At 46.9% G+C, this 12,803-nt stretch overlaps 2 protein-coding genes across 8 annotated transcripts in view; one reads left to right on the forward strand and one right to left on the reverse strand.

The window, feature by feature from the left end:
- Window positions 1-12,803, forward strand: part of LOC140202567 (ankyrin repeat domain-containing protein 26-like) — a 121,744-nt gene that overhangs the window by 100,415 nt on the left and 8,526 nt on the right. For 4 of the 7 annotated variants that reach the window (XM_072267567.1, XM_072267568.1, XM_072267569.1 and 1 more), the window contains 2 exons: window positions 8,300-8,412; window positions 12,403-12,544. In XM_072267567.1, the coding sequence (XP_072123668.1) occupies window positions 8,300-8,412; window positions 12,403-12,544 (255 nt within the window). Of the gene's footprint in view, window positions 1-364; window positions 502-8,299; window positions 8,413-12,402; window positions 12,545-12,803 lie in introns of those variants that run through there. The other 3 variants (XM_072267572.1, XM_072267575.1, XM_072267573.1) reach the window with 2 other exon arrangements.
- The window catches only part of LOC140202568 (small nuclear ribonucleoprotein-associated protein B'-like), a 33,142-nt gene continuing 27,488 nt past the window's right edge, over window positions 7,150-12,803 (reverse strand). Inside the window, exon 5 of the mRNA XM_072267576.1 lies at window positions 7,150-7,993. Within this exon, the coding sequence (XP_072123677.1) occupies window positions 7,804-7,993 (190 nt within the window). The 3' untranslated portion in view covers window positions 7,150-7,803. The remainder of the gene's footprint in view (window positions 7,994-12,803) is intronic.

A 12,803-nucleotide genomic window follows, 5' to 3' on the forward strand; every position in this document is an offset into this window, starting at 1 on the left:
TTGAACTTACGGCTGACAATGATCTCGGACAACAGCATTTTGAGCTGCCTGAAACTTCAGGTTACTGATAGTTCTTAAGAACAGAACCCTTGCATAACGCATGGAGTGTTCTGTACAGTTCTCCTGCTCAGAAAAGTATGATCGTGAGTAGTTCCTATGATCTGGCACTGATTAGGTCCTCAGGGTGCTGGACTAGAGTTTCAACTTGCATTTAAATTTTAGAATACAGCTGCTTTAACAATATCCACTTTGATAACTATTTAACCGCAGACAATGTGTGACATCAATTACATTTATTAAACCAAAGATACAGCTGTAGATAGAAACCAATGTAGTATTAAACAACTTTTATATTTTTGTTTAGCAACAAAATGCGAAAGATTCACATCTCAGTTGGAGGAAGAACTGAAATCTCGATCTAAACTTTCCCTTTGACACGCTCAGTTGGAAAAAGTAAAAAAAGAGCCATCAGACCATGTAACAAAAAAGTAAAACAAATGATCCAGTATAGTTTTCAGTAGATGCCTGTGTCATTTAATTACTTTGGATACATCCTAATTTTTTTTTTGAAGATTCAAAGTACATTTATTATCAAAGTATGTATGCAGTATACAACCCTGAAATTCGTCTTCCTTACAAACAGTCACAAAACAAATGTAACGTTCCGTTATATTGACTCATATGTATAGGGGAAATCCCACCCAGCACCCACCTCAACACTCCCCACAGGGTTGGTTGCTGCCCGAATCAAGCCCAAACATCAATCATCAGCCAGCACACCCGGTAAATTTTAACAAGTACACTTTATAGATATTGCTAATTCTATGACATTAATATAAATTCGATACAGAAAGGGAAGTAATGTGGAAAAAAAAGGCACCAACACCTATCAAAGTCCAAGTTCTTCGCGCGCAACCGTTGGAGCTCAATTGAATCCAGACGACCACCCGGATCCTGTTGACTCACGGCTCGGGATCACCCGGAGTGATTGACCGGAGCCTCTCCGCACGTCCGCCGTCCTTGTCTCTCCTCCGACTCCTCGCCAAAAACCCCGTCTCTCCTCCGACTCCCCGCCAAAAACCCCGTCCACAGTCATATGATACAGCATTATCATCCGAAAACAAAACGATACGTGACCACCCATTTGGTTAATAGCACCCTGCTATCTATAATAACCCAAGCAACTGTCTAGTTAGAAACTTTCTCAGCATTCCCCAGTATAACATAAGAAGCCATTTTAATTTTAGCAAAAAAGAAAGACCCCGTACACTCTTCCCCCCACCAATAAAAGTTATGCCCTTGTGACGTTAACAGAGTTCACCAGTGCTCCTTGTAAAACACAAAACCCAACCCAGGTGCATAAAGCAGTGACATAACTTTCCAGGGCAGTAGAGATCACACCCTGTTCTCCCGGCGCTGTATAAGTTAGTCTCTCCAGGGGATGCCTACTCCTCTGAACTACCCCTGCTGACTCTCCCTGTTCAGACACCCCAGGTGACCCCCCGAGCCTATCTGTCAGACCCTCCCCCTCACCGGGACCCCTCAGCCCCTGTGAGCCCTCTGCCTCAGGTTCTGGCTCCACTCTCTCCTCCCCCAATTCCGGCTGTAATACAGGCGGCTCTGCAACACCCTCCCTCGGTTCCCCTAACTCAGTGATGGAAGGGCCAGGAGTCTCTTCTCCCGGCACCAGGGAATCATCGAACAGAAACAGGTACCACACGTCCGAATCATCGTCTCCCGATGACGTATCCCTTTTCGAGGTGGGGACCAGCCCCGTCTCCTTCACAGCGGGCTCTTTCCTCGCCCCGCGCCCTTGCAGAGTTCTCGTACTAGCCGTAAACTCCCATTCGGGCTCTGGGTCTACCTTTACCTTGCGACCCAGAGGCAACAGGTGGTTCCGATGGAGTACCTTGACAGGCCCCTTCCCGTCCTCGGGTCTCACCCGGTAAACAGGGAGATTCGGCATCTGACTCTCCACCACATAGGGGGTGGCTGCCCAACGGTCCGTCAACTTGTGCTTACCAGGTAGTCCTAAATTCCGGATAAGGACTCGGTCTCCCAGCAATAGCTGGACGAACTTTACTTTCTGATCATACCTCTTCTTATTCCGCTGGTTCTGCTTGGTGGCTGCCGCCTCAGCTCACTCGTACGCCCTTTTCAACTCTCTCCTCATATCAGACACGTACTTCAGACATGGCTTCGAAGGTATTTCACCTGCTTCAGTCCCAAAACGCAGATTAATGGGCAACCTCGTTTCCCGTCCGAACATCAGATAGTAGGGCGAGTACCCCGTAGCATCATTGCGCGTGCAGTTGTAACAGTGAACCAAATGGGCGATGTGCTGACTCCACTTACTCTTCTGTCCAATCTCCAAAGTGCCAAGCATGTCCAGCAGGGTCCGGTTAAACCTCTCGGGCTGAGGATCACCCTGCGGGTGATAGGGGGTGGTTCTGGATTTCTCAACCCCAAGCATACCCAGTAATTCATGGATAAGCCTGCTCTCGAAGTCCCGTCCCTAGTCACTGTGGATCCGCCGGGAAAGGCCATTATGAACAAAGTACTTCTCCCATAACCCCTTCGCCACTGTAGTCGCTTTCTGGTCCTTAGTAGGAAAAGCCTGTGCATATCTAGTGTAGTGATCCGTGAGGACCAAGACATTCGCGGTGTTGCTGGTGTCTGGCTCAATAGACAGGAAATCTATACACACCAGGTCCATGGGTCCTGCACTCTGCAAATGGGACAAAGGAGCCGCCTGCGCAGGCAAGGTCTTCCTCCTGATGCAACGACTACAGGTCTTACAGTATTCTTCCACCTTCCCCCCTCATCCGGGGCCAGTAAAACCGGTCCTTGAGTAATCTATAGGTCTTCTCTACCCCCAAAGTGCCCGGAATCATCATGTAGTGCCTGGAGCACAGTCTTCCGATACTTTTCAGGCATGACCAGCTCCGGTGATCCGGAGGCGACGTGACCCAGTACAAGACGTGGTCCTTCAGCTTCAACCGAGGCCGCTCCTTCAGTAGTAGGGGAACAGAGGCATGCTTCTCCTTCTCCACCTGCCCCATATCACCCTGGCTAACCGCGTACCAGATAGTGCCAATGCTCGGGTCATCACCCTGAGCCGCCTCCACTTCCTAGGGGCTCAACTCCGGCAGCTGCCTGTTCCTCAGAGCAGTCAAATTACAGTAAACAGTGGGTAGCGCCTCATCGTCAACCCCCAATTGATCTACTGCCCAATCCGTTCCCATCTGTGCTCCTACTTCCCCATCGCTCCCAACTTGACACATGGCCTTTACTCCCGGGGCAGGGACACTCTTCCACTCCTCAGCCGTGCCCGACTCGTGCGCCTGCCGAGACAGGGCATCTGCATCGATGTTCCGACTCCCCGGGCGGTACTTCAGGCTGAACTCATAGGCAGACAAGTCTGCTAACCACCGGTGCCCAGTAGCGTCCAGCTTTGCCGAGGTCAGGATATAAGTGAGGGGGTTGTTGTCAGTTCTCACCTCAAACTGGGCCCCGTATAGGTAGTCACTTAACTTGTCCACCACCGCCCATTTCAATGCCAAGAACTCCAGCTTGTGAGTGGGATAGTTTCTCTCAGATGGCGACAAACTCCGACTGATAAACGCTACCGGCCTCAATCCATTGCCCTGTTCCTGGTACAGGACAGCCCCCAGACCCTCGTGACTGGCATCAGTGTGTAGAACATACGGCTTCCAGGGATCAGCAAAAACCAACACTGGGGCCTGTGTCAGCGCCCTTTTTAGAGATTGGAACGCCTCCTCACATTGAGCATCCCACCTCGATCCAAAAGGCGCCCCCGGGTTCAAGTATCCTTCTACCTCCGGCCCTCGGTCTCCCTTCCTCCTCCTCCCCACAGGTGGATAACCACACAACAGCTGGTTCAATGGATGACTCATTTTCGCATATCCTTTCACGAACCGCCGGTAATATCCGCAAAACCCCAAAAACGAGCGTAAGGCACTCACCTTCTGAGGGCTCGGCCAGGTGGTGACTGCGGCTATCTTACCCGGATCTGTGGCCACTCCATTTCGCGAGATTATGTACCCGACATAACAGACCGATGTCTTACAGAACTGATATTTATCCAGGGAAAGTTTTAACCCTTCCTCCTTCAGCCGACTCAGCACCTTCAGCAGCCGCTCCTCATGTTCCTCCAACGTAGATCCAAACACTATCAGGTCGTCCAGATAGACCAATACCTCCAGCAGGTTCATGTCCCCAACTGTCCGCTCCATGAGCCGCTGGAAGGTGGCTGGAGCCCCTGATATGCCTTAGGGCATTCGTTCAAACCAGAAGAATCCCAGGGGGCAGATAAAGGCCATCTTCTCTTTATCGGTCTCACTCATCGGAATCTGGTAATACCCACTCCGCAAATCCAATACGCTAAACCACTGCGCCCCACTCAAACAGGCCAATGCGTCTTCCACCCTCGGGACTGTATATTGGTCGGGAACAGTGCGCCGGTTCAGAGTCCTGTAGTCCACGCACATGCGTACCTTCCTATTTTTCTTCCTTGCCACCACCATGGGGGACCATAGGGGCTTCGGGACTCCGCGATAATCCCTGCATCCTTCAACTGCCACACATCTTCCACATCTGCTGGGGCCAACTGCCGCGACCTTTCTCTAAACGGGGTGTCATTTGTCACCCGGATAGTGTGCCGAGTGCTCTTGGAACATCCTACATCAAACTCGCCCTGAAAAAAGACCTCCTCTAACTTCAGCATCTTCTCCACCAGCCTGCTCTTCAAAATTAAAGGCCTCCTCGGTCAGGCCCCCCCCCGCCCCCGTTCTCCAATAGTTCTCCTCAAGTGGGCTTCACAGGGGCGCTGGACATCACCGTCACCGGGAACAAGTGCGCGAGGGGCATCCCGCGCTTAAAGGTGATCTCCCGCTCCGTTATGTTCCTTACCATCACCCCCATTCGCCGTGCCTGTACAGCTGAGGGCCTCTGCAATTCAGGTCTCACCAGCGCCCCAGCCGGGAACCGGGACTCCCCTTCCAGGTCGTCTGGGGCGTCTACGAGCAGGGCCTCGCCCGCCGGTACTCCGGGGAATCTGGGGGTCTCCATCACTTATGCCGCCTTCCCTGGCCGTATCACCTTAGGCCTCGCCTGAGTGCACCACACCGTCCCTCGTTTGCACTCAGGTTCCAGCCGCTGGGGGTCACTCACTCCTTCGTACATCGCTCGGAACACTGGGTGTACCGAGAGGGTCTCCAGAAAGTTCTCCCCCGCCTTCTTCTTACAGGCTTCCAAGAGCCGTCGCCACTAGCAGGGCAGCACCACCGGTTTCCACCGGGTCCGGACAGACCAACACCAGCGTCTCAAAGGCTTCCGATACTCCCACATCTCCCTCCGAAAATTCCAATCTCACTGACAAGTACCCATCGTACGGATAATCACCATCACTTATGCCCCAAATCTCCAGTGCATTAAACGGAGTTACTGGCAAATGCTTCAGATATTTGTTGTAGAACGACCGGTACAGTAAGGTAACCTGCGACCCGGTGTCAAGGATGGCTTTCGCAAAGATTCCCTCTATCCGTAGGGACACGCTGGAACGGGGTCCCACCAGTCCATCCGGAATTTGTGCTTGTTCTTTCTGGGGTTCCATAGCTGTTTTCTGGGAACGTGTTCCTCCCGAGACTCCAGTCCGTTCCCTCACTGAGCCTCTCCTAAGTTTCCCGACACCTCTCCCTCCTCGGAGCATCTCGTCTCTCACAATCCCTCCGCAAGTGGCCCGCTTCCCCACAGCGGTAGCACGCCCCCGGCCACTCACATTCCCGCCGGAAATGCCCCTCTCTCCCACAGTTATAGCACCCGCTACCCGCCGCCTCTCTCCTCCCGGTACGCCCCCCCCCCGGGGACCCCTTGGATTTCTCTGATCTCACCCCGGCTTCCACCTCCTGAACCGCTGAAGACCGTCTCCGGGGGTCCGAGCCCCCCTGGTCGGCCCGAAGCACTCTCCTCCGCCCGTACCTCTCTAATCAGCTGCCCGAATGATGGGGGGCGGGGGGGGGGGGCTCCTCTTATACGACTGCCGAATACTCCAAGCCACCCTGTCATCCTCCCGGGAACCTCTACAGATCTGGCTCATCCTCAACTTCGCCACTTCGTCCGCCCTCACTACCCCTCGGCGCCGCAGCCCCGTAAGCTTCCCTTCCAGCCGGAAAATGTATTCTGAGAGCTTTTCCCCTCTTCTCTGCCCCATCTCTTGAAACTCCGCTAAATGTTGCCAGGGATCTCCTGACAGTCCAAACACTCCGACAGAGAAGCCGAAGGGCGTGCCGCTCTCAAATCGCCCCGCCCCTTAAGCTTTCCACCAATCACTGTCTCTTTTCCTCACCCGAAACTGGCCACATCTCTAACTACCGGGATGCATCCTCAACCCTGGTCTCATATTCATCCTCCCCTTCCGGGGTGGGCCTGGCTCCCGAGAAAATTCTCAGCTTCGGGCGGGGCCCCTCAACCCTTTTCACCAGGGAGGTAATGGCAGCCGCTAACTCGGAGGTCTCAGCCCTAACTGGGAGACGGGTCCTGGCCAAGCCTTCCCACTCCACACCTCCACCCCTGGCTACTGGCACCTCCCCTGGGGCCTGATCTAGCTCCTCCTCCGGCACCTCTTCACTTTTGTCCTCCGGGAGGGTGTGGAGACCCCACGGCCCTGCCTCCCCCTGGACGTGGACTGTCGCTGGTAGTTCTAACGTCATGACGTCGGCACTCGTCCGCACCAACATCCAGCCGGACTCCAGTTCTTTCTCACACCTTCTAGCTACAAGTTCTACCTGCCCAATACCTTTAACCAGACTCAACACTCGCAGCAGTACATCTGCTGGAATGCGATAATCGACCCCATTTAACACACACGCATGATTCACCGGTACCTCCTCCAATTCACACCAATTTACAATCTTAACTCGATCCATCTTCACACCACTTAACGCGACGACTATTACAGCTTTACCGAAAATCCAAATCCAGGACGGTAGCCCCCACTTGTAACGTTCCGTTATATTGGCTTGTATATGTCTAGGGGAAATCCCACCCAGCACCCACCTCAACACTCCCCACAGGGTCAGTTGCCGCCCGAATCAAGCCCAAACATCAATCATCAGCCAGCACACCCAATAAATTTTAACAAGTACCCTTTATAGATATTACTAATTCTATGACATTAATATAAATTCGATACAGAAAGGGAAGTAATGGGGAAAAAAAGGCGCCAACATTTATCAAAGTCCAAGTTCTTCGCGCGAAACCGTTGGAGCGCAATCGAATCCGGACGACCACCGGAGTGATTGACCGGAGCCTCTCCGCACATCCGCCGTCCTCCTCGTCTCTCCTCCGACTCCCCGCCGAAAACCACGTCCCCAGTCATATGATACAGCATTGTATCCGAAAACAAAACGATACGTGACCATCCATTGGTTAATAGCACCCTGCTATCTATAATAACCCAAGCAACTGTCTCGTTCGAGACTTTCTCAGCATTCCCCAGTATAACATAACAAAAGAAGCCATTTTAAATTTAACAAAAAAGACCCCGTACACACCAAACCCCACTCTCCTCCCAGCGTGCAAAAAACTCATGCAAACGGCAACAAAAAAGTGAGTGGAAAAACACAGATTATAAAACACAAGATCAAACGGCATTATTTCAGTACTATTCAGATCAGTGTTCATTAACTGCAGGCCACCCTGATTCCAAAATTGCCCGAAAAGTTGTAAAAAAAAGAGCGAGCAGAACTGTAACACATCATAAAAACTGAATGGAGTCCTTATCTACAATCTGCTTCGATTAAACCTTTGCTCCGGCCCCCATCCACTGGCAGCATTGAGGGAGAGAAAGATCACTGGAACCCAGAGACTTCCCCATGGAAACAGTGAGTGACAGCGAGAACCATCATATGCAGGCACCTCTGGCAGTGGCGAGCCAGAAGTCGCGCACCTCCGCACCTGCCTGCAATAATAACTACAAGAATAATCAATTTTATTTTTTGTTTTTAAGTTTCTTTAATAACCCTATTCATTAATGGTCAGGTTAATATTAACATCATAATAATTTTGCCTTGACTTCAGACACTATTGCAATCAAGTCATTAAAAAATTAAATCTTTCACAATAATACACATTACCAAGTGTTTGTAACAAAAAATCAAGTTTCTAAGTGTATTTGTGGTATTTATACCATTTACATATCTTTATTGTCTAATTGACTGTTCGTGTGTATCTTTATATTAGTTCTTGATCTAAAAAAATACTTATTTTAAACAAAAAGGTTGAACTTGAAAAGAAAAGAGTAAAGAAGCTTGTAAAGATTAACCAGTCAGTTAAAGCTAGACTGAAGCAAGAAATACGAACGAACAGTGAACTCCAAAGAGAATTATACCGGTAGGATATTAACTTTTGTTCTAAATCTCTGTCGTCTAGGCTATTAAGCTTGCACATAACATCGCATTCCAGTATTATTGGTTTCTATCATATATTCCCATGCTTTCAAGAAATGGTTATTTTTTCCCATATCTCTACTCAAGTTCCTCAGCTTGATTTCCAAAGTGGATGATATTTAACCAGTTACTTGAATCTTCCCAAAAATCATTTCAATCAATTATGTCTCCAAGGATCCAGTCCACAAGGCACAAGTCGGTGTTGGACATGGATATAAGAAATAAGAAATAAGAAATTAAATAGACCATAGGACACCATCTAAATAACATCCAGGTAACAGTGTAATTCAGTTTACAAAAATAAAGGTTAAAGATTGGTTTAATTTGTTACATGTACAGTACTGTGCAAAAGTCTTAGACATGTACATACCTAAGACATTAGCACAGCACTGCAGCATATTTTATGTATTGCATTGTACTACTGCCGTTTTAAAAAAAAAACAAATTTCATGACATGTGAGTTATGATGATCCTGACTCTGATCATCATTATTACGTGCTGTGTTATTGTGACAGAGAGGAACATGGTCTCATAACCATGATCATTCTTGCCGAACTTTTCTACAGAAGAACTTTGTCATTGTCTTCTTCTGGGCAGTGTCTTTACAAGATGGGTGACCCCAGACATTGTCAATACTCTTCAGAGATTGTCTGGCTGGCATCAGTGGTCGCATAACCAGAACTTGTGGTATGCACCAGCTGCTTATACAACCATCCACACTTGCTGTCATGGCTTCACTTGACCCTGATTGGGGAGGGGTGGGGGTGGATGCAGCTAAGCAGACGCTACACCTTTCCCAACAGTAACCTGCAGACTAGCAGAGGGAAGGTGCACCTTTAGTAGACACGTATCTCCACTCCACCACCCACTGATTCTGATAAAGGTCTCTATTGTGGGAAGGAGTCATGAAAAGGGGAATTATGTTTGTGAAAAGGCGAAGGTAGAGTGGAGGGAGCAGGAAGCACCAGAGGGATGTTCTGTAATGATCAATAAGCCAATTGTTTTGGAATCAAATTACCTTGTCTGGTGTCTCAGGACTGGGTGTGTGAGCACCCGCGCCACCCCATCCCCATCCCCCCCAATCCCTGGCACTCCTTCTCTGCCACCTATCCTACATCCTTCCGGCCATGCTCCACCCTTGCCATTCCCCATATCCTGTGCTCCCGCTAGATTTACAAACTCGCTCACTGCCCCACTTCGACAAATATAGTATTGTGCAAAAGTCTTAGGCACCCTAGCTATGTTTATGTGTCATGTATATCAAAACATACAGTGAAATGCACCCTTTGCATTAACAGTCAACACAGTCTGAGGGTGTGCTGGGCAGCCTGCAAGTATCATCATGAAGATCCCCACCCACCTTGCTCACGAACTGTTTTCCTCTCTTGCATCAGGGAAGAGGCTACATAGCATCCACACCAGGACCAGCAAACTCAAAAACTGTTACTTTCCCTCAGCAGTAAGGCCGATCAACACCTCCACACCACCCAACCACCCACTACTTTATCATTTTCTGCTAGTCACCTTATGTACAGACACTCCTGTACCTAGCATCACTTTAGATGTACAATCAATCTATGTATATAAGCTATCTTATGTATTTATTTTTTGTTTTTTAATTATTATTGTGTTCGTTATCTTACTGTTTTTATTTCTGCTGCATCAGATCCAAAGTAATAATTATTTCATTCTCCTTTACACTTGTGTACTGAAAGTGATATAAAACAATCTTGAATCTTAAAGCACCAACGTAGCATGCCCACAACTTACTGACCTTAACTTAAATGTTTTGGAATGGGGAGGAAATCCATGCTGTCACGGGAAGAACTACACCTTAGAGACAGCAGCAAGAATTGAACCCCAACCAGGGATCCCTGGTGAAGACATTAGAAAATACTAAAGGTAAAGCAATTGAACTAGTGTAATTTAGACAAAGATTCAGAATAGATGGTTTGCAGAGTGAGTTAGTACAAAGTAATGGAAGCCATCTGGGGAAAAAAGAATTCATGTATAGAAACTGATACACTGTTCCAAAGGCAAAAGTGAGGGGCCTTTATATTATATCACATCATAATATTTTGCAGCACACTGAAATCCAGTGTGAATCAATAAACTTCAGACTAGCCACTGCAACACTTAATTAACCGGAAGTTCAACCAGGTCCATTCAGTCTTTGCACTGATTACTGTACTTGGCTAACATTTAGCATGCTATTTTTTTTCTCTAGGATTAATTTATTTTTGATGATCTCTTCCAGACAAATTTGCATTCTTAGCTGACACTATACTGGAAGTGATTTCCGTCCCTAACTTTTTATCCTGGTCTGATCTCATACATAGCCAAAACTTTACTCCAACTCTTGATATCTGGCTAACACCCTTTCCCCTACAACCATGGACCTACTCACTCAGTCCATGATTACCAGACCCTAAAGTCCAAATCACTCACTCAATGCCACTGTTCAACCCACTACAACCACTATGAAATCTCTGTCCACTTTCATGGCATCCAACATCGCCCCATCTCTTGGTTACCATTTTGACGCTGATAATCTTAGACCATTATTGATCCTAGGCAGACTGGCAGTGCCCAGCAGCCACAACAGGTATACATTTTCAAATCCTTTCACATCATAACTGAAGTCTGAAGCCCTGCAGCATCATTCAATATTTTCCAATTAAAAGGTCAAGGAGAGCAAAACAAAATTGTGAGAAAGATCGAAAGGGAGATTCATTTATTAAACAGGAATATTATGGAAAGTATTAGCCATAAATGGATGACATTAAGTAAATTAGCTCATAAATATAAAGTTATGAAGCTTATTAAGCCTACCTCATGCCCCCTGCAACTTAATGGATTTCTGTCTCCATCCCAGATCTAACCAGGGTCTTCAACCTGAAATGTTACCTGTTTCTCTTCCAAATGATGCATCCTGTCCTGTTGAATATATCCAGCGTCTGCAGATTTTGATGAATTTTTAAATTAATGAGCTCAATTAATTCCCCAGCTTTCTATGGAGGATTTTCAACTGTTGTTTCTGTGTCACAACTGCTGACTTCTGTATGCAATCTGTTCATTCAGTATTTTCGTCTATTGGACAACATCAACATCCTTTTAATCTTCACTTCTGACTCTGTTTGGAAGCAAAGGATACACAACTTTGCGACAAACAAAGAACAGGAATCACCCACCGAATCAATTCACATTTTAATCATCCTTTCTATATCAAACTTCAGATTTGCCCCCTGCCAAACTTTCTACAGATGTTGATATTCCTTCTATCCACCTCCACTCCATCCCCAATTCTCCTGAAATCTTGTATCCATCATTAGTTAAACGTGAACTTATCTCCATTAATGCCCTGACAAAAGTAAATAACAATTAGCTAATTTAATATACGAATCTATGATCAACCTTTTAAGTTTCCATGGAAAACGGACTTTGCTGAAATCAACTTCCAAAATTTTCTGAGATCCAAATATTAAAAGACAGTTAGACTTAATGTATATCAAAGTTGGTTAAGAGCTTTCAAAAGTACTAAAAATGCTTTCCCAATTAAGTTGTTTTCAAGATATTAATTGGCTTTTAGATGCTAAACCAAATCTTTTAAGTGAGTTTTTCTTGATCGATAGTACCATTAATTAAATGGTAAAAATCACCTAAAATAAAAAAAAATATTATTTTGGTATGGAAATGAAAATGTCTCTTAACAGCTGTCTTTTTCTTCCTAGTTACTTCCTGTTGTACTTCTTTGTGATTGTTCTCTGCATCCATTTTTATATCCATGAAATCTAATTTTTTTTTTCTTTTGGCAGATTATTTCTGCCTTGAAGACAGAGATCATACTAGTGAAGGATATGTTAAGAGAATGTAAAATCAGATTAAGCTTGCAACTACAGGCAGATTTCAGTGCTTGATTATATTTACTATACAGAATGAGAACACTCTTGAAGACTACCAAAAAGAAGCTGAAACAAAATGAAGTTAGACTGATCAACTCCCATATCAACGGAAATGAAGAACTGGACCATGAACAAAATGAAACAGCAGACACTGTTAGCACACTGAAGAGGAAGGTGAGGTTGGTTTGCATGCCGGGTGTATTGATGATGTCTTTCCTAGACATAATGCATCACTTCAATTCTGTAAATCACTGTAGCTTTGAGTCATAGCGCAGTCACACTTTTGCTTATCCATCAGCAGGCGGCAATCAACATGAGAGGTCATTTCGTTGGTGACGCAGCACAAGGTTTAAAAATAGTTCGGCTTTTTGACGGGCTGCAGTCAGCGCAGGAGGTCATTTGTTGGTGATACAGTGTGAGGTTTCAAAGGAGC

Source organism: Mobula birostris, chromosome 9, assembly GCF_030028105.1.
Source record: "Mobula birostris isolate sMobBir1 chromosome 9, sMobBir1.hap1, whole genome shotgun sequence".
Taxonomy (NCBI): domain Eukaryota; kingdom Metazoa; phylum Chordata; class Chondrichthyes; order Myliobatiformes; family Myliobatidae; genus Mobula; species Mobula birostris.